Here is an 18,932-nt window from a genome sequence, read left to right as displayed (position 1 = left end):
AAGATAGAATAATTCTGATCTGACGCATTGGTGCTTCTGGTATGCTCCTTCTATCTTCATTATCGAGTAATACAATATGCAGCTTCCCTGTCTTGTAAACCCCGATATATAAAATGCTTTTCATATGAAACCATCTTCTTTCCCCCTCTCTATTTCGTAATTATATCTATCTCAGTGTAGAGCACGTTTGTCCTCCTTACAATTAAAAAAACCTCCTAGAAACTCGTCTATCATTTAATTATTGATCCATTCATATTCATACACATCCACCATGGCTCCATCCTTTCCCCATCCAGGTCTTCCTCAACATGGCCTCCCAATGGCAGGGCGTGGTGATACAATTGAAAAACGCTTACAGGCCATTCTGGCCGTCTCTGCTGCTTCACTCTTCTTCGTATTCGTCAGCAGCATGGTTCAAATGTACGAGAACACCCTCTGTCATCAAAGCACATCACTGACTACCATCAGGACTACTTTCTGGAGACGAAACAAGATCCGACTGCACATCACTCCCAAGAACCAACAGCAGCAGCCATTATCCTGGCCTCAGTCGCCCTATCCACTGTCTGATGTCGAGCAAAACCCCGGATATCAGCCCCAGATGCCGCACCGCCACATGACGCAGACAGCTCCAGCCACTGCCGGTAAGTGTGGCGCCCAGCGCTAAGGGTTTCCACGAGGCTAAACCCTAAGTTGCCAGAACCCGCACAGAAGCCGCCCGCAGCTGCTGTTGAGGCTCGACCTTCCTCTCCTCCTCACGATCTACTCTATCAACCCTCAAATTAGCCATCATGCCTCGTGAAGTTTCCGACATCAAGCAGTTCATTGAGATCTGCCGCCGCAAGGATGCGTCCTGTATGTGAATCCCCATATTTTTCGTTTTGGGGTTCGGGTTGGGGTTGGAGTTGGGGTGTTGTTCATCGAGTCATTGAAGCCAGCTCCGACCGGACGACCGATACCCGGAAAAGCGATGGAAGGGCTGTTCATGATGGATCATCGCTAACCATATTCGACTATTTGTAGCTGCCCGCATCAAGCGCAACCGCCAGAGCCAGCAGGTCAAGTTCAAGGTCCGCTGCCACCGTCTCGTCTACTCCCTCACCCTGAAGGAGTCCGACAAGGCCGACAAGCTCAAGCAGAGCTTGCCCCCAGGTGCGTTTTATCTCTCTCGATATGAAAGATGTGGATGAAGGATGCGGGGGAGCTTCCGCGGGGAAAATAAGAGAATACGATTGGACCGGGCCAGAACCTATGCTGACTGGCAATGCCTCCACAGCCCTCAAGGTTGAGGATGTCACCAACGGTGGCGAGAAGAAGCAGTAAATGCATCGGACGGAAGTAGCATGAACTGGGTTCAGAGTGCCGCGTGTGCAATTATCGATACATGATACAACTATCAAACCGAAATTGGGCGTGGGCATGAATACTTTTGCGGGCCGACACTGGACTGAACAAGTGAACGAGTATCTTCAGATGGCTTGATGGCTTGGACATTCCTGCGTCTGTTTACCGGATGCTGTGATGACAAGCACACGGCACTTTTCCACCGGTCAGACGACCTGCATTAGCTGGACTTATTAATAGGAATGCTTTGTCGGGGCTTCCTGGGTTCTACAACTTAATGAAAAAAACAGTTGAAAGTTCCACGGATCTCTTATGGTAATCCAAAACGTATACATGATGGGCAAGTCCTGTCCTATCTCCGGGCTAGAAGTGCGGCGTCGGGTTCACCGTCGTGATTCCCATGTGATGTCGACTCAACTTGAGCAAGTAGAAGCATACTGGATCAACGCTAGTTATTCAATTGCCTTTGTGCCTGGTCGACAGGATTGTAGAAACCCTTAATCCTGCAGGCTGCTTGACGCCGACTGACTCGGGTTGAGACATGTGGGACTCACCAGGGGAAGATCTTCCCGTTCTGTATACAAGATGGACGATCCCATCTGGACCCTGATAGACCTCCGGCAGTAGTAGTAATTAGTAGCAAAGGAATGGTCGTTCTGGGCAGGATGAGTATTCTCCTAGTACGACAGCGACAATATCTCACCCTTTTAGTAATTTGACTGGCAAGCTGATGTTCTGTTGGACTGCCTGCGGAATAAGGCTCTATCACAGCTGCTTCTTGAGGGTCTTGGCAGCCCGTGATGAAACACCAAACACCCTCCTCTCCAATTTCCAATGTGTCGCAGAAAGAAGACCTGTCATGTCATGGATCCTTCTCGCGAGACCATTAATGGCAGATCTAGCTCCGCTCCAACTGCAGGGTCTATTTGACTCCGTCATCTCACCCCGATACACACGGAGTAGACGGAGGTTAGAAGCATCCAGGTGGGACAGGGACGAGACCGGTTGATATGAAAGCAGTGAGTGAGTCCTCGAATCACAGAAGAAGCCGAACCACTAGACGCTGATCACTTCTATTCAGGTTACAGGCAGTTCCTGATATATTACCATTTTTATATTGAATTTTATATTTAGCCTCGACAAACCACAAATAACCTACTGAAATTCCTAATCAGGAACGGACTCCAGGTGACAGATCAGGGAATGGACATTGCTATCCATTACCGTTGGCCTGTTATCCGGGAACCACTTGGAGATCGTCGTCGCTACCCAGGAGGTCTTGGATTCACAGGCTTGCAGGGGGTGCAGCCTGACAGGCGCTGGTCTTTTTTCCATCAACAGGAAACACTGTGACTCAACGACTTCTCATTAAGGTGCTTGCCATTTCTACCTATGCCAGGTGAATCCATCGCCTCGACCGAAATAGGCACAGCGTCCCTCCCTTTTTTAACCCGTTGGATCGTGCAATACTCCACCCGGAGAAAAAAAAGGGATCGGGGCTTTCGGCATCCTTTTGCCACATGGAGAATCCTCAGACTGATTAGGAGTATCGAAACAATGTTCAGGAATATCTGTTCCGTTCTAGTGAGCACAGAAGTAAGTAGTATCCGGGCTGCCTCACATGGACAGACGCATGGTTGATGCTATATTCTATAGAAAGCAACCGGTGTATCGCCCTATTGGCATTTCGTCTCCATATTTTCCACAAACGGCGACTGAATAAGCGGATCTAAGTCCGACGGTTAAAGAATGGAGAAATGCCGAATGGCTACTGCATCCCGGTAATCTCATCTATACCATGTCAAGTCGAAACAATGCCAAGGATACGAAACGATGCTAGGAATAGGATAGAGACAGACAGGGCCTCCGACTCATCAGAATGGTTATAAAAGAGCCCTCTCACGATGTCTTTTCATTCTCTGTCTCATTCTGTCCACTGTCCTCAAATCCGTTGAAAACTTTCGTTTTATATTCTCCGGGCTCATTCTCTGTCCGACACCTTTGATCGACGCAGGTTCTTCTGTCATTGGTATATTTTTTACAATCTTTTTACTCAATCCAATTCTATACTTTCCGACCATGTCTTTCTCTAAGATCGCTGCTGGCCTTCTTGCCTCTGCCTCGCTTGTGGCTGGCCACGGTTACGTCTCTGGCATTGTTGCTGATGGAAAATAGTACGTTTTGGGAGATGTAAATATAGTAACAGAGCAAGTCGAAGCTAACACATCTTCACAGCTACGATGGATACCTCGTGAACGAGTACTCCTACTCAGACAACCCCCCCAAATCCATCGGTTGGTCGACCAGCGCCACCGACCTTGGATTCGTCGACGGCTCTGAGTACCAGTCTCCCGACATCATCTGCCACAAGGATGGCAAGCCTGGTGCCCTGACTGCCCCTGTCACCGCTGGCTCGGAGATCGAGATGGAGTGGACCGAGTGGCCCGACAGCCACCACGGCCCCGTCATCACCTACCTCGCCCCCTGCGATGGCGACTGCTCCTCCGTCGACAAGACCAAGCTTGAGTTCTTCAAGATCGACGCCAAGGGCCTCATCGATGGCAGCAGCCCGCCAGGCACCTGGGCCACCGACAAGATGATCAGCAACAACAACACCTGGACCCTGACCATCCCCAAGGCTGTCTCGGACGGTAACTACGTTCTCCGCCATGAGATCATTGCCCTTCACTCCGCCGGCAACAAGGACGGTGCTCAGAACTACGTCCAGTGTGTCAACATCAAGGTCACTGGTGGCGGTGATGCCGAGCCTGAAGGTACCCTCGGTGAGAAGCTGTACAAGGACACCGACCCCGGTATCAAGTTCGACATCTACAGCTCCCTCGACAGCTACCCCATGCCTGGCCCCGCCATGTTCAATGCTTAAATTGGGATGATCACCATTGCCGATCTGTGATTAGTTCCTGTAAGTTGGAATGCTTCAATATTGATTTTATGGATTTCTTACTAACGCCAGTCTAGTGAATGGACGCTGGATAGTCCATCTCGGATCTTTCTGTGGATACCTCTTTATTTCTTCAACTGGGTTTGGACAGACCACGCAGGAAGATTCGAGGTGCAAATTCGAGAGAACTAGTTATAGGTAGAGAGACTAGCTGATAGCTAAATTGTATTTTTGGACAGATAACTTGACTTTCTGTAATAATTCTTAGTAGTCTAGTTTGTACATTCCAAGAATTTCAGTTTTGCCTCTCTAAAGTAAATAATGATGTATGCTTATAATTTCAAATTGACAATTTACCCCTTGGGTTTATTTTAAAAATATCCTAATGCTAGTATATTACCCAAAACTAACTACCTATAACCTTAACTTGACTTTAAATGCATCATTACATCCATGCAAATATATATATTAGCCAGCTCACGGACACGGCTGCGTCTTATTAAGGAAATTATCCTTATTCGAGTCACTATAATTCCACCAGAAATCAAGATACTGCGGATCAGACTCGGGGATACCGCATTTGTCGACGTAGTTTGGCAAACTCTCAGACAGAATCGACGTATACTCGTCTAGCGGACAGGAGTACCCGGGACCTGACTGGCAGAAGTGGAAGGGAACCACGGCCTCGTTTAGGACAAGACGCACGTATGTACCGGCTGAGGATATGGGGGTGGCATCGCAGGTTAGACGCTCGATGGTTAAATGGCCTCCCATGGGGACGATGTTGCCGATCGAGAATGGGTTGCCGAAGGGAATTCGGTCGACGGGGAGATGCTCGGTGGGGGTAGCAAGGCCCAAGGCAGTGACGATTGGGACGATGTTGGTGTCGTGGGCACTGGATTCGTGTTAGATTTGTACTGTAGTGCGTATTTGAAAGGGTATGCATACAAGTTGAAAGATAGGCGCCCAGCTGACGGGCCTTGGTTGAGAAGAGTGAGACTGGCATTCACGTACACCGAGCCCACGGCGGACATGTAGTCGTTTCCGGGGCTTAGGAGGGTCAGTGATCCAGTTGACTTTGAAGGTGGATACCATAGGAACTCTCACCCAGCACAGTAGTAGAACCACAGATCCTGGCTGTATCCAAAGCTTACCCATTCGTCAAGGGTGAAGACGTCAACCCAGGGAGAAGAAGGACGGGCATTCAGCTCAAATGCCGCCACACCTTGGAAATAAATGTTAGCCATTCTGAAAAGCAATAATGGAATAACTACTCACTCATCAGGTTCTGGATATCAGCAGCAGTCAGATTTAGATTTTCATACTGAAAATTCAACCGATCTGCCGCTACGTCGAACTGAGGCAAGAGGTATTTTCTACTACAAGGATGATCTTTGTTGCCACTAGGACACCCAGGTGTCAAGCTATCCGCGCCCTGCGACACATCCTCGGAGATGATATTCATCGCCGCCTTGGTCTTGTACGCATGGTGGCCGAAGAATCCCTCCCCAAACACATGGGCGGTGTCAATGACACGCGGGTAATCACCTGCAAAGATAGGCACAGTCAATTGTCCATCCCACAGATGGCCGTATCGCTTCCGATACTGCTTTCCATGTTTGAAAGCGTCCCGCAAGCCCGCGTATGGGCCCGTGGTGGTCTCCGCGTTGAGGTAGCACTCAGACGGGACATAGTAAGTCCAATGTTTGAGGAAGGCTAGATCGCCATCGCGGCTGGAGACGTCGATGTCGTCCAGCTTGCGCAGAGTCTTTGCCATGGACTTCCCCGTGTTAGTCGTGGGAAATCGTTCACCATGGCGTTTGATCATGATCACCTGATCGACTTCACAGCCGGCCGGGGTATCACGATCGATGCCATAGGACTCACGGTCCGAATAGGGCCCAAGGCCGCCGTAATGTTTGAGAAAACTATAACCATCCAGGAATTTCTGGGAGAATTGTTTCCGTCCATGAGAGAACTCTTGGTAGTCTGGGGTATCGTCGTTGAACGACAAAGGTATCTGGCCTGAGGACGCCGTGGCTGAAGTAGCGGCGAAGAGGCACAGGGCTGCAGTGAGGGTGGAATGAAGGACCACCATTGTTGGAAATGACGGAGATAGTTAAAACCAGAAAGAATGATCTGATCAAATGGATAAATGTTGATCGATTAAGTTGAGGGAATGCCCGATGCTAGTCAGGCACCTGGTGGAATGCAAGACAAAGGTTGGGTGGCTGGTGGTTGGGAACCTTGAGGGGGAAATCTAGCGACTCACATTTCATGCACAGACATGCAGCAGGAACACCGCCTGAGTAACTCAAGAGGAGGGTTTTTGCAAGGAGAAGAATTGTAAATGTACAGCAAAGAGGCTCTTGCAGAACACTGACATCTGTCTAGGGCTGAAGTCGAAGCTCTAGCTCCGTTGATCTTCATCTACTGTTCTCCGTGTCCAAACAATCGAACCATAAAGCAGAAACAATGACATGAATATTTCTAATGTACAATAGAAGAACATAAGCGCCGCAACCAACCAGCTGGTATAGTCCCAACAGATAATAATAATGATGATGAAAAAGGATCAAGACATCCCAAGAGTCGAAGAGAAACTGTATATCCACTGGAGCGTCTCCGCATCCAGAATCAACCTGGAGTCTTGTGCACTGGTATACAGGGTTTCCGACGTTTTGAATCGTTCAAGATAATCGCAATCGCTGGATGCTGTTCATACAATCCCTCCGTTGTGTATGTGTATCTATTTGCCTTGTCGTTGCTTGTGTTTCGGGTTCTTCGAGCTGTCAAAAACGAAGGACATTAGCACCCTATCCAGCTTTAAGAGAACCCATCACATTATATATTTACCAGATAATATAGACCCGGTTCTTTCTTCGAACGGGCTTGCAGCCATCGCACAATCTCTTCACAGACGACCGTGTCTTCATTCCCCGAACCTGCTCGAGCTGTCTGACAGCCGACCCAACACTTGCAATCCGAGCATTATCCGTCGAGTCATTCCGGGAACGCAGACTCCGAAGACCGTTTGTGAGCGATAATCTGCTCAATTGCGAGAATGACCGGGCAAATGACTGTCGTGATAACGAAGGGAGAAATTGGCGGAGGGTACCGGTCGAGGCACCGAGGACGGAGCGGAAGGACAGCATGGTGAAAAAGCAGACAGAACAGACCGGTCTGCTTGTATCTTTCCTTGCTCCCGGCAACAAATATTCTCGAAAGACTGAAGAGAGGCGCTCACGATCGACCAAAGCGACTCGATCATATCCATCGTTTATTCCGCCCGGAGGAAAAGTCGGAGTTTTGTGTTGCCGACGCCGAGGGGACATTATTGGCTCACCTGGCCAGCCAATCAGATCGCTAGAATACCTTATAGATCACAAGGTCCTCCGATAGAAAAGAGAATAAAAAGACAGAATAACCAGATAAAACAAAGATGATGCTGATGGCTTATTGTTGAGCCGAGAATAAAGGATACATATTGAAGAATCTGTTGTCTATTTCAAGTATTTTTATGGCGAGTACAAAGGGTGGCACCAACAACCTCCAAGATATAACAGATAAGCTTTATTACAGTGACCTTGACATGCTCGGAATACTATATAAAACTAGAATGAATGATATTAATATTAATTCATTCCATTAGATCCATGAGTAATTCCTCAATTATACTTCACATGGAAAATAATCTCTATTCTGACACCAAGGGTCATGATCTCACGAACAGGAGCAAAACTGGTTCTGGGAGTTAGAAAATAGAACTTGAGACGTGACGAGGACGGGACGATGTCGTCCACAACCAGTATCCATGACTGAGCAGTTTTCCTTTTGGGCTGCTCGCCAGAAAATCATCGAAGATATCCAGAGAAGCGTTGAGTTTCAAATCCAACCCACGAATTGACGATTCAAACTGCGACAGAGATATGGGATAATCCTTCTGGTCGAGCTTTCGAGGAATAAAGTAACTCTTAAGGGCCGGAATGTTGCGGGCAAGCTCAAAGCAGGACAGTACTGATGTGCCCAACGCATACCATCTTTCACTTCCTGAGTATACTTCCCTTGTTGTGATCGTAGAACGAATCTAAAGAGTGGACGTGTTTTATTCCCAGCAATATTGGGCCGATAGTCGAGACAGAGGTTGAATTTCCGCTTGAGTCTTTCGTCAGAGTGGGGTTTGGGGCCTAGATATGGCACCTATCAAGTCAGGTCATAAATATCTATCTGAGTAGAGAGATAGATCTCACAATGTAGTTATAGTTGTAGTGGAATAAGAGTACTTCGTACTGTCTGTCAATCAAGTATCGCGTTTCTTTCAGCATCACGGATAGATATGAATGCCGGTGAACATCCGCCAATAACCATAATCTGGGTTTTGGGAAGTTGCCATTGTGAGAGAACCTCAAAAGGGGATTTCGCCTGCAGAAAATGTTAGCCAAATCTGGTCTATGCTGAAGTAAACAGACCTTTAAGTTCTTAGTAGGCATATTGGAAGTGAACGATAAATTAGGGGTCTAATTGAAGCTAGTTAGATGTACGGGTCATATGTTCAGCTGTCAGAAATGTCTCCGTTGATGGAATGGATCGACTGATTTGAGAATGCGGCCCTACAAGGCTTTTAATCATTGTCATGAAGCATTCTCCCCTTCAGCCCCCCCAGCTATAAGTCACTGAAGCAGGGTTTGTGTCGACAAGGCGTACAGTCATGCTCTTGTAGATGATCTTCATGCCGTCCCGAGTGGTGGTATCGAGTAAGGTACTGCATCATATCTGAGTATTCAGCTATGCCATCCGCATTGAAACTATACAGAGGTTATCTGGATAGCTTATTATATCGAGAATTGATCCTCTGTTTGTTTGAACGGTTGAATATTTGCCGTACAGGTAGAGAATGCAGAGAGATAACAGGGGTGGTTGTGACCAGAGAAAGCCCTAGTTGTATGCCCTAATTTCTGTTTTGAACGCTACCTTTTTAGACAACGCAATCCTCCTTCACGATAGACTGCAGATGTCTTCATCCCGAGCAATTGCTCTCTATCCTAGAATACAAAGACGCACTTTGAAAGATAGTCGACATGTTTCAATTCTCTTTATGGCAAGTACAAAGGATGGCCCACACAAAGGACGGACTAACACCGCCAGCAGGAACCAAAGAATGACTTCAACTCACAAAGCACTAGACCTGTCTCATCGAGTATAATCCATTGTGTGCTTTGGGAAACAGGGAGACAAAGACTCAATATCGTCTCATCACCATCCAGCTATTGTTCTCCTCGAAGATAAATACCATGGTGTCTACCCAGAGTAGATAGATCTTCATCTTCTTCATCCACTGAAACGAAGACTACAACTAAACGCTCATCTATCTACAGCTGCAACTAGATCTATCGACAACTCAAGTCCTATCCGCCAGAATGCCTCGATACTACGTTTATGTCCGTACTCGTACCTCCAACCCTTTCACCTTCGACGCGGTTCCCCCATCCAAGGAGAACCCCCGCTTCTGGCAGGAGATAATCGCTCTCATTCGGTCTCACGATATTATTATTAGGGATCACCGCGACATAACTCTCGACAGGTATTTCGAGATGGAAATAGAAACCGAGATCGAGGAGAAGGAGCGTGTTATCATCGCTATTGCCCTGGCCATGGCCAAGGCCAGGCTGAGTGCATTTTGGGAGTAGACTTGCGTATCTACTCACCCATTGCTACAGTAAGGAGAGATATGAGATTGTTGGAACGAGTATGGGATTGGTAGGATTAAACAAAGTTTAACAATAAAACGTCATATATAAACCGACAGTTAGTCTGGTCCTCACACTTATCTACGTATATCATGATATCAATCAATCAGCGGACATTAGTACTAGAAAAAGAAGGGTTATGCACGTTCATCTGTAGAAGAACCGTATCTACAATCTAGCTCTTGCTAGCTAGCTTCACAAGCTACTAACCCTCGCATCGGAAAACCATTCTTCAAAACTAGTAAATCGGCACAGGGCTTAAGCAACAGATTGTTCTGGGGTTGATATAGAGTCACTGTATGGGCAAGAAACATGTGTATGTTGAACAATCTTGGCTTGGCCCGTTGTTCCATAAGTAAAGTATAAAAGGCAAGGATCGCTTGACTGGGTGTCAAATTACGCCTGTTGACTATTCTCCAAATCTCCATATTCCAATAGAGACTGATGGGAATGGATGTCTGGCCTAGAACAGTCTGTCTCACCACAAAACTGAACGATACAACGTACACCAGTACTGATATGTTCTTGTTGTTGAATTTCTGACAGCCATTTCTTCTGCTTTGCATTCCCCACAAAGGCTAATACTCGAGCTTTGACTATGCGGTTCGTGATTTCGGACGGTGGCAAGGTTGGAGAACAGGGACAGACTACGCCGGCAATAATGCAACCACAAAAGACTTCATACCTATCTTATTGGATGCGTCAGTGTCGAGATTCTGTACGTTTCGAATGAGCGGGTACGCTTGATGCTTACCAAACCGGAGCCTTGGACGACATCAAAAACAAGACATGGCCCTTTTCAACCCCCTGGCGTCGCAGACCTAGTGCAATCTTTCGCGCACGGTATGAGAAATAGCTGAAATGGAAAGATTGGGCATTTCTGGGCCGCTTATTGCGTGGTGGATTCCAGACTAGGGTAACTGGATCTCCGTGTTCTTGTTTGCCCCCAGTAGCCCACGACATCATGGGTAAAATTGAATTTGGATGAGCTGTACACTGGAGACGCGGAGATAGTCATTACAAATTCAAAGAGTAAGCGAATTGATAAGGTCAAATTGCCGTTGATCAGTTTTGATTTCGGATTGCTATTGGTCAAGATATATAATATCAATAGTATCAAACCAACACCAACAGTACCATCTGAGAATTTAGTCGGTCAAAGCCAAGAAGTCGTCAAGTTGCACAGAGATCCCCTGATCAATGCAATAATGGCGATCTTTCATGCAAGTATCAACACGCAAGGCTGTCTGTCCAGATGACCTTTCTACCATCCCTAGCTGTACAGAGCATCTGGTTAATGGCATTAGTAGTTAATAAATTGCACGTATTACAGGTATCTTCTTCATTGGAAACCAAAAGACTCACTGTTAAAATCCATATCCTCCTCTGAGGTTCATGCCAAAGCGCTGCCGGCGTTCTTGCTGTCGATTCTGTCCCGGGTTTGAGGATTGTCATGATGTCGTCTTGGAATGTGGGTGACTGTATATTCTTCTTCAGATACAGCTGGGTCATTGAGAGTATCGAAGAAGTATTATGTCTATTGTGGTGGTTAGTTATGTTGGAGAGCATCTTGGCTCTTGGAGAGAGAGTAACCTCTTTTGGATGAATTATGCATGTTCATTATTCTGTGTATAATTGATAGTTATCAACATCAACTGGGCTCTGGTTGGTCTTACGGTAACACAGAAAAAATATACTAGAAGAGAATGGATATAGCGAGTTGGAAAGGATAAAAGTTTAAATATACAAACCAAAATCAATGGCCTCATTCTTGTATTAATATATGCATCCCATAATATCACTACCGGTAGATACCAGCCCGAAATCTATCTCATGCACAGTACCAAACGCCAAACTGGGGACTCTTTCTTCATATAGAACAACCAACACTCCCAAGGTAATAATCAACAATTAATTTTATTCAAGCGATAATTCCCCTCTTAGTGACGCAGGAATGTCTTGTAGGTAGGAGAGTCGGTATGCTCGCTGAAGGGATATCCCAAGTCCCGGAGGAAGGCCTCCAGCTCATCCTTCTCGGGACTGGGGCACTGAATACCCGCCAGCACCTTTCCGACATCTCCTCCGTAGTTACGGTAGTGGAACAAGGAGATGTTCTGGTTAGGACGAAGAGTGGTGAGGAACCGGGCCAAGGCACCAGGGCGTTCAGGGAATTCAAACATGAACAGACGCTCATCCGGCACATCACAGCGGCCACCGACCAAGAAACGCAGATGTCTCTTGGCGAGCTCATCATCGCTCAGATCATTTGCCGTCATACCGCCCTTGGTCAACTCCTCGATGATTTTGGCCAGATCTTCTCTTCCAGTCAGGGCGGACAAAGAGATACCCATCAGTACATCGGCGGATTCGTCACGAGCATAACGGTAGTTGAAAGCAGTCACGGCGTGGGGAAGGACGACCTCAACCAGCTTGGCAAAAGCACCAGGCTTTTCGGGAATGTTGACGCTGAGGAGCGCCTCTTTCCGCTCTCCCAGAGCGGCACGTTCGGCGACAAAGCGCAACCGATCAAAGTCCATGTTCGCACCAGATGTGACGGCGACCAGCTCCCGGTTGATGTCTGGGCTGGGGTTCATAGCAACATATTTCTTGAGACCAGCAAGAGCAAGAGCGCCAGCCGGCTCAATGATCGACCGTGTGTCCTCGAAAGCATCCTTGATCGCAGCACAGGTCTCGTCGGTCGAAACCTGCACAATCTCATCGACCACTTCGCGAGCGAGGCGATAGGTTTCCTCCCCAACTGTCTTGACAGCCGCACCATCTGCGAAGAGCCCCACCTCCTTGAGGAACACGCGAGAACCAGAGCCCAAGGACTGAGCCATAGCATTGGCGTCGTAAGCCTCGACACCAACGATTTTAACCTGTGGTGCAATGCGCTTGAGGTAAACTCCAAGACCAGCGATCAGTCCACCTCCACCAACAGCGCAGAAAACAGCCTCAAGCTTCTGCAGGTTCGCTTGGCGCAGGATCTCCATTCCAATAGTTCCTTGACCAGCGATGACGTATGGGTCATCGAAAGGAGGAATGTTTGTAAGACCATGCTGCTTCTCACGTCGATGCGCTTCCTCCTTGGCGGAGTCAAAGTCATTTCCGTGAAGAACCACGCTGCCGCCCATTCGAGCGACATTCAAGTGTTTGATAGCGGGGGTACCGGAAGGCATAACGATAGTGGCGGGGATTTTCAAATGTCTGGCGGAAAAGGCAACACCTTGCGCGTGGTTACCTACGAATCGTCAACGCATAAGCTAATCGTCCAAATAATTTATTTTCCAATAGGAAAGCGTTCTCACCGGCAGAGCATGCGATAACGCCCTTCCATCGCTGCTCAGGGCTCAAATGAGCCATCTTGTTGTAGGCTCCGCGGAGCTTGAAACTGAACACAGGAAGCAGATCTTCCCGCTTGAGTAAAACTCGACATTCCAGGCGATTGCTGAGATTGACAGCATGGTGAAGAGGTGTTTCGTTGATCACATCGTAAACCCGTGACGTCAAGATCAATCGTAGATACTAGATTCATAATGACCCGATTAGCATCTCCAATGGCATTTTATCAAATAAAATGGGCATTATCTCACATCTGGGTATCCATTGGGGAGCAAAAAAGCCTCGGGGATTCCCCAATTCGGCGGCATTCCCAACATCTTGCTCTTATCGTCTCCCCGTTCGGACGGAGGGGTTGGAGCGGCGGTATACTCGGTGAGGGCCAGGTTCTTGGGAGTAACAGGCGTTACAGTGCCATTAGTAGGCGGCTCGTCGGACATGGTGGAGTCGGGTTGGAATCACAACCAGGTGATATATCAAGGATTATTATTGTTGAGGAAAGGCAGTCAGGGATTTGCAGCGAGAAAAAGAAAAACCGCCGATGACACACGCAAGAAGCACTAGACTCGCATTCAACCTTTCTTTCTTTTCTTTTCCGCTCGGGAAAGAAAATAATTCCGGGATCGGAGCGGAGTTGGTTATGTCATCAACCCTGACCCTAAGCCCTAGGTTGGCTGCAGCAACAGTGCCTGGCATTAGCTTGCAGTTTGAAGTGCATGATCTGAGAATATGTACTGAACGTGAAGGCTTCAGTTACATTTATGATGCTCAGGTAGATGTGTTGTATACAGCATGTTAACAGCCGTCTGGAACTAAAATTGAATCACCCTCTATCGCATAAACACCCATCTTCCTCGGTGGTACACGGTTCACAAACATCATATCAATCTCTGCAAATGTACGGCCTTTCAATTCGGGGATGTAGAAGAATGCAATTGAAGTAGCAAGCAGCGAAAGCCCCCCGAACACGAACCCAACCTTTCCCTTCATGTTGGCCGAATCAGGACTCACCATGTACGGCACAGCTACATTCATGGCAATCCCTAGAGCTGACTGGGTGGCTGTCGCAAGAGCAGTCGTTTTTGCTCGCAGGCGCAGGGAAGAGACCTCGCCGAGAAGGACAAACGAAATGACCCCGATGGTGGATTGGTATATCAGAGTATAGACTATCGTGAACGATGCTTGTGCCCAGATTGCAGCCGCAGATGGAATGACGTCCAGTATTCCAATCATCAACAAGCAGATTGTAAGGCTGATCATTCCAGTTAGGAAGATTCTCCGTCGGCCGTACGAGTTGACGACCGTCCAAGACAGTATAGTTCCAACAACTCCGCACGCGGTCACTCCAACACCAAGATCAAATGCCTTTGACGTTGGGAATCCAGCCAGTTCAAAGAAATATGTCGAGTATCCGAGAATAAAGATGATTCCAGTGCAATGTTGGGCAATAAAGACTCCGGAGGTAATACCTGTTCTAACACGATCCTGGCCACGGAAACATTCCGCCCAAGTTGCCTCTTTCAACGACATTTCATATACCATTGTTTCTCGAATAGCCGTCAGTTTTGTCTCGATTTCAACATCTGTGCCATATAGCCTCTGCAGGGCTGCTCGGGCCCCATCAATGTTGTTGCAATGAACAAGATACCATGGCGACTCCACAGCGAATGGTAGACCTAAGGCGAGAAAGGCTGCACTTGTAAGATAGAGCACGACGAATGGGAACGAGTATATAGAACGGGTCTATGGACTTACTAATGAAGAATAACTGAATTGCAAATGGACCCCGGTAAGCCCAAGTATCCTCCCGGCTACCAAAGCCTTTGATGGCGGCATTGGAAAGTAACTGCCCCGATATAATCCCGAGATTAATACCTGCTGTGGTGATTCCTCGAAGAACAACTGGGGAGACCTAATTGAATGTACTCTTGTTAGTGGGTGCATGGATTACGATTCATGGACATGGCTGTCATACCTCAGAGCAATAGAGAGGACCGATTGTTAAGTAGAATCCCAAGCTTAATCCCACAATGAATTTGCTAACCAGAAAGGCGACTCGAGTTGTCGAGAATATCTCCCCTAGGATCCCTCCACAGGCGATCACGATGCCAACTGCTAGTCCCAGCTTTCTTCCAATCTTGTCGATTACCAAGCTGCATAAGAAGGCGCCAAAGAACTGACCGACAGACGAAATCATGCTGAATGCACTCAGCCATGCCGCAGGAATCGTAGGTTTTCCATTGTAGAGATGGCCAAACTGGCTTCGAAATGCCGGGACGGATATCACAGAACTATTCACCTGCGCATCAAATCCCCTAAGAGTTCACGGAAGATAAATTAGCCATAGTATTCCAGATAGCAGATCAAGAAAAAAGGAACGGCTGATATACCATCCAATCGCACTAACAGCGAAGAAAAAGGCCCACCAAACTAGTGCTTTATGGTTGCAAAGCACGTACCACAGAGACAGTTGATGCTCTATGTCATTATCAAGTCCGACTGCGGTTTTGGGCTGGAAGCCATTGTCAACATTTTCCAGATGTGATTCCACCGTATCTTCCTGGGGGTATTTGGTCATTGCCGTGATTATTGAGCTTCATGCCAAAGGATTGTTCTATTCGTAAACAGCTTGAGCCTGTAGAGAAATAACCAAGAGGTCAGACTTGGGGCCCTGATAAAACCACGACAGATACATCCATGCGTACCTGGTCAGTCGTCACGAAAATCCCCCATAAGATGCGTGATTATAAATCTGACGTCCATTCTACTCCTCGGAATTGGCCAAATCTTCATCGACCCATAGGAGTTCTGCATCAGCCACGAGGGGAAATTCGCGGGGGTTTTCAGCAGCAATGCCGGGGATCCAAACGTGCCTGGGATTTTTGTGGGGTTGGCGTGTTCCCAGACCCATTGAGGACTCTCCATCTTCTCCTTTTTTGCCTATCACTACAATTTGCCGTCTGCTGCTCCACTATTTCGAAGCCGGCATCGCTCAGAGCGGAGATGAACAGACAGAACACCTTCTAGGGCGCTGAGGCCTTCGTCAGCAGCCTAAGCGGGGCACCAGTCGCCCGCATAATCACATCCCTCGCAACCAATTCCCCAGACGTCTCCAATTTGACGACAACGCCGATATTCCGCGATCCACCGCTTTTTGGGAGTCTTGGGTGACTATCCATTTAATATCGATTCCCCGCCGCGCTTTTCCTGTCAGAACCGGCTCATGACTACTTCTTTACAACATTTGCTTCAAAATGTTGTGGAGCCAGAATCTCCCACCCCCGAAGCCAACTCCACAGTCCCCGGTGTGAGCGCACCAGCTTCAACCTCGAGAAAACGCCCTGCACCACGGGGGACTGCTGCATATCCTCGAAGACGTGCCGTCAAGGCGTGCGAGACATGCCGATCAAGAAGAACCCGATGCGACAATAAGAAACCGTCTTGTTCGTTTTGTGAGAAGGTTGGGGCAAAATGTGTAACAGGTCCAACGGACTTTTCATCGTGAGTACGATCTGCAGTGTGTTTTTACAGGGTCTAGAGGCTAACACGGCATCGTTTGTTGCTTAGCTTCGATCCAGCCAGCTTGGTGATCATCGAACGACTTGATCGAATCGAGCAGTTTCTGCGATCTGAACCCAGTGACGAATCGACAGCAAAAGAGAGCACACGCAAGGAACAAGATTCTCCCGCAAATATCGACTCCCCGGTATCGAATCCACCAAATGGCCCTGATTTTAGCACCTTCACGATTGAAACCGTGTTATCATGGCCTGTATTCCAAAACCGATTTGATTCACGCTTGGACTTGAAAGCTTTGCTCAACCATGAGGTTTTGGATGCTCCAAGCGCAATCGTTAATTCACCAATTGAGAATTTTCTGGCAAAGGACCTCGAGCCTGGTGCATACACTAGACTGCTGAATACCTTCCTTAAGCATGTCCATCCTGCCAATCCCATCTTGGATGTTTCCCTACTTTGTCAGTACGTTCAACAAGCATGTATCAACGGGATTCAGTGGGATGCGCCGTCTTGTCTCGTGGTAAGACATTGCCAAAATTCCCTACCCATGCGCTCGTTGAAGTCGCGCTTATAGAAAGAATGCTAATTTCGGTTTAAGCTCCTGGTGTGCGCACTTGGCTCAATCGCAGAAGCCTTTCATTCTCAGCATCAAAGCAACTCGATGTTCTCCCGAAACTCTTCTAGCTTCATTATGGCGAGATCCTACTTTGAGGCTTCTCAAAAGCGCATTGGTCTTTTACTTAGCCGAAATGGGATTTTAGAAGCCCAATGCTTTTTCTATTCCGGTGTCTATTTAATGACACTACAGCAACCTATGGCAGCTTGGAGGTTTTTTGTTCAGGCGGCTGCAATTTCACAAGGATTTGACTTTCCAAGAAAATATCAACAATCCGAGAACAAAGGATTGACCGGAGCTAGACATGACCGGGTGTCGCAGGAAAGTGTATACTGGACATGTTTAAAATCTGAACTGTAAGCTAATACAGACTGCCTTAGCTCATTAGAAATTGTGCTAATTATTACTTATTTGAACAATAGGGAAGTCCGCATGGAATTGTCCCTTCCTGGCTTTGGACTACAAGATCTATCCTACCCTACATCCTTCCCTAGTCCACCGTTAGAGAATCTAGAAGAGGACGCGGCGAGGGCTTGGTATTACTATCTTGCTGAGATTGCACTCAGGAGATTGGCAAATCGAGTTCTCTATAATCTGTTCCAGAACCAAGAAGAGGGAAGATTCCCTCGAATCTCTCTGATGGTGGATTCCGTTATTGCCTTTGAGAAGCAGGCGGCTGACTGGTCAGTCACAATCCCAAGTATTGTCCGCTTATACTCAAAACTGATGACTTGTTTTTAGGATGACCTCTCTCCCTCCGATGTTTTCTTTAGCAACACCCGAAGCGGAAGACGACGTCCTGAAATTCGTGCTTCGCGGTCATCTCCTAGACTGTTACGAATGGATGTACTTTCCATTCATGCTCGAAGCAATCAACTACAATAGACGAGACCCTTTGCTCGACGAGTATACCACAAAGGGACTGGCCATGTCCGTGGAGCGCATCCACAAAAACAAGCCTGGCTTTTACCATCGTCACCATGGCGCATGGTTGATGCTCCGCTCTTGCACGCGAAGCGCCTTGATTTTACTTGCTGCCTCGCATAGCGAATATGTGCAAGACCTCGTTCCAGAAGGATGGAAGGAAGCCGTCTTCAGTACGATGGATATGCTTCGTTTTTGGGAGGATGAGGTCGGCGATGCTCGCGATAGACTCCAAATTCTCACGGAGTTGATGTCAGATTTAGGTTATAGAATGTGATTCATGGCGTATATAGAAATATAGACATAGCGAAGTACTAAATGCTCATCTCACACCGCGAGAGAGTGTCTTACATTGGATAACAATATCTCAAAACCTGGAAAAAACTTATCTATATAGGCCACAGATATGACCCGAAAGTGGGACAATGATGACCATTATCATTGAAACTAATCATTCAGTTGCTCTCGGAAAAGAATGCAGCAGCTTTCCAGGGTATATCGACTCATGGATGGCAGGTAATACTTTACACGCTTGGTGTTT

The 18,932-nt window shown here is 47.5% G+C and overlaps 10 protein-coding genes across 10 annotated transcripts; 4 read left to right on the top strand and 6 right to left on the bottom strand.

The window, feature by feature from the left end:
• The first annotated feature begins 192 nt into the window (after window positions 1-192).
• ASPWEDRAFT_34536 (uncharacterized protein) lies at window positions 193-703 on the top strand. The gene has a single exon (XM_040834024.1). It carries the CDS (start codon window positions 272-274, stop codon window positions 665-667), a length of 396 nt encoding a protein of 131 aa, XP_040694736.1. The 5' UTR covers window positions 193-271; the 3' UTR covers window positions 668-703.
• Window positions 704-791: 88 nt separating this feature from the next.
• ASPWEDRAFT_34535 (60S ribosomal protein eL38) lies at window positions 792-1,336 on the top strand (the record flags this gene model as incomplete). The annotated part of the gene is made up of 2 exons (XM_040834023.1): window positions 792-855; window positions 1,024-1,336. 2 exons carry the CDS (start codon window positions 792-794, stop codon window positions 1,188-1,190), a joined length of 231 nt encoding a protein of 76 aa, XP_040694735.1. The 3' UTR covers window positions 1,191-1,336.
• A 2,087-nt stretch (window positions 1,337-3,423) lies between these two features.
• On the top strand, window positions 3,424-4,228 carry ASPWEDRAFT_102370 (lytic polysaccharide monooxygenase auxiliary activity family 9 protein; the record flags this gene model as incomplete). Its single annotated transcript, XM_040827472.1, has 2 exons — window positions 3,424-3,518; window positions 3,580-4,228. The coding sequence occupies 2 exons, from the start codon at window positions 3,424-3,426 to the stop codon at window positions 4,226-4,228; spliced, it is 744 nt and encodes a 247-aa protein (XP_040694734.1).
• Window positions 4,229-4,723: 495 nt separating this feature from the next.
• Window positions 4,724-6,344, bottom strand: ASPWEDRAFT_101572 (histidine phosphatase family protein; the record flags this gene model as incomplete). The annotated part of the gene is made up of 4 exons (XM_040827400.1): window positions 4,724-5,141; window positions 5,195-5,296; window positions 5,354-5,471; window positions 5,525-6,344. 4 exons carry the CDS (start codon window positions 6,342-6,344, stop codon window positions 4,724-4,726), a joined length of 1,458 nt encoding a protein of 485 aa, XP_040694733.1.
• A 651-nt stretch (window positions 6,345-6,995) lies between these two features.
• On the bottom strand, window positions 6,996-7,401 carry ASPWEDRAFT_47719 (50S ribosomal protein L36; the record flags this gene model as incomplete). Its single annotated transcript, XM_040837005.1, has 2 exons — window positions 6,996-7,035; window positions 7,103-7,401. The coding sequence occupies 2 exons, from the start codon at window positions 7,399-7,401 to the stop codon at window positions 6,996-6,998; spliced, it is 339 nt and encodes a 112-aa protein (XP_040694732.1).
• A 666-nt stretch (window positions 7,402-8,067) lies between these two features.
• On the bottom strand, window positions 8,068-9,096 carry ASPWEDRAFT_242537 (uncharacterized protein). Its single transcript, XM_040832588.1, has 2 exons — window positions 8,497-9,096; window positions 8,068-8,446 (listed from the first exon to the last, which is right to left on the bottom strand). Exons 1-2 carry the CDS (start codon window positions 8,734-8,736, stop codon window positions 8,132-8,134), a joined length of 555 nt encoding a protein of 184 aa, XP_040694731.1. The 5' UTR covers window positions 8,737-9,096; the 3' UTR covers window positions 8,068-8,131.
• Window positions 9,097-10,280: 1,184 nt separating this feature from the next.
• On the bottom strand, window positions 10,281-11,091 carry ASPWEDRAFT_242389 (uncharacterized protein). The gene is made up of 2 exons (XM_040832585.1): window positions 10,748-11,091; window positions 10,281-10,678 (listed from the first exon to the last, which is right to left on the bottom strand). Exons 1-2 carry the CDS (start codon window positions 10,957-10,959, stop codon window positions 10,390-10,392), a joined length of 501 nt encoding a protein of 166 aa, XP_040694730.1. The 5' UTR covers window positions 10,960-11,091; the 3' UTR covers window positions 10,281-10,389.
• An 842-nt stretch (window positions 11,092-11,933) lies between these two features.
• Window positions 11,934-13,772, bottom strand: ASPWEDRAFT_101040 (threonine dehydratase, biosynthetic; the record flags this gene model as incomplete). The annotated part of the gene is made up of 3 exons (XM_040827353.1): window positions 11,934-13,234; window positions 13,302-13,518; window positions 13,587-13,772. The coding sequence occupies 3 exons, from the start codon at window positions 13,770-13,772 to the stop codon at window positions 11,934-11,936; spliced, it is 1,704 nt and encodes a 567-aa protein (XP_040694729.1).
• A 355-nt stretch (window positions 13,773-14,127) lies between these two features.
• Window positions 14,128-15,910, bottom strand: ASPWEDRAFT_47717 (putative MFS alpha-glucoside transporter; the record flags this gene model as incomplete). Its single annotated transcript, XM_040837004.1, has 4 exons — window positions 14,128-15,023; window positions 15,088-15,244; window positions 15,308-15,647; window positions 15,723-15,910. The coding sequence occupies 4 exons, from the start codon at window positions 15,908-15,910 to the stop codon at window positions 14,128-14,130; spliced, it is 1,581 nt and encodes a 526-aa protein (XP_040694728.1).
• Window positions 15,911-16,555: 645 nt separating this feature from the next.
• On the top strand, window positions 16,556-18,769 carry ASPWEDRAFT_178829 (uncharacterized protein; the record flags this gene model as incomplete). Its single annotated transcript, XM_040831774.1, has 5 exons — window positions 16,556-16,833; window positions 16,900-17,371; window positions 17,450-17,823; window positions 17,890-18,150; window positions 18,209-18,769. 5 exons carry the CDS (start codon window positions 16,556-16,558, stop codon window positions 18,666-18,668), a joined length of 1,845 nt encoding a protein of 614 aa, XP_040694727.1. The 3' UTR covers window positions 18,669-18,769.
• Between the last annotated feature and the right edge of the window lie 163 nt (window positions 18,770-18,932).

This window comes from Aspergillus wentii, assembly GCF_001890725.1.
Source record: "Aspergillus wentii DTO 134E9 unplaced genomic scaffold ASPWEscaffold_1, whole genome shotgun sequence".
NCBI classification, from domain to species: Eukaryota; Fungi; Ascomycota; class Eurotiomycetes; order Eurotiales; family Aspergillaceae; genus Aspergillus; species Aspergillus wentii.
Note: the sequence above shows the minus strand (reverse complement) of the source record. Positions and strands in the feature narration are given on the sequence as shown.

Coding starts and splice junctions, on each gene's coding strand:
- ASPWEDRAFT_34536 (XM_040834024.1), top strand. CDS start 272: ATGGCTCCATCCTTTCCCCATCCAGGTCTTCCTCAACATGGCCTCCCA.
- ASPWEDRAFT_242537 (XM_040832588.1), bottom strand. CDS start 8,736: ATGCCTACTAAGAACTTAAAGGTCTGTTTACTTCAGCATAGACCAGAT. Junction 8,447..8,496: donor ACTACAACTATAACTACATT/GTGAGATCTATC, acceptor CTGACTTGATAG/GTGCCATATCTAGGCCCCAA.
- ASPWEDRAFT_242389 (XM_040832585.1), bottom strand. CDS start 10,959: ATGATGTCGTGGGCTACTGGGGGCAAACAAGAACACGGAGATCCAGTT. Junction 10,679..10,747: donor TCGTCCAAGGCTCCGGTTTG/GTAAGCATCAAG, acceptor CCAATAAGATAG/GTATGAAGTCTTTTGTGGTT.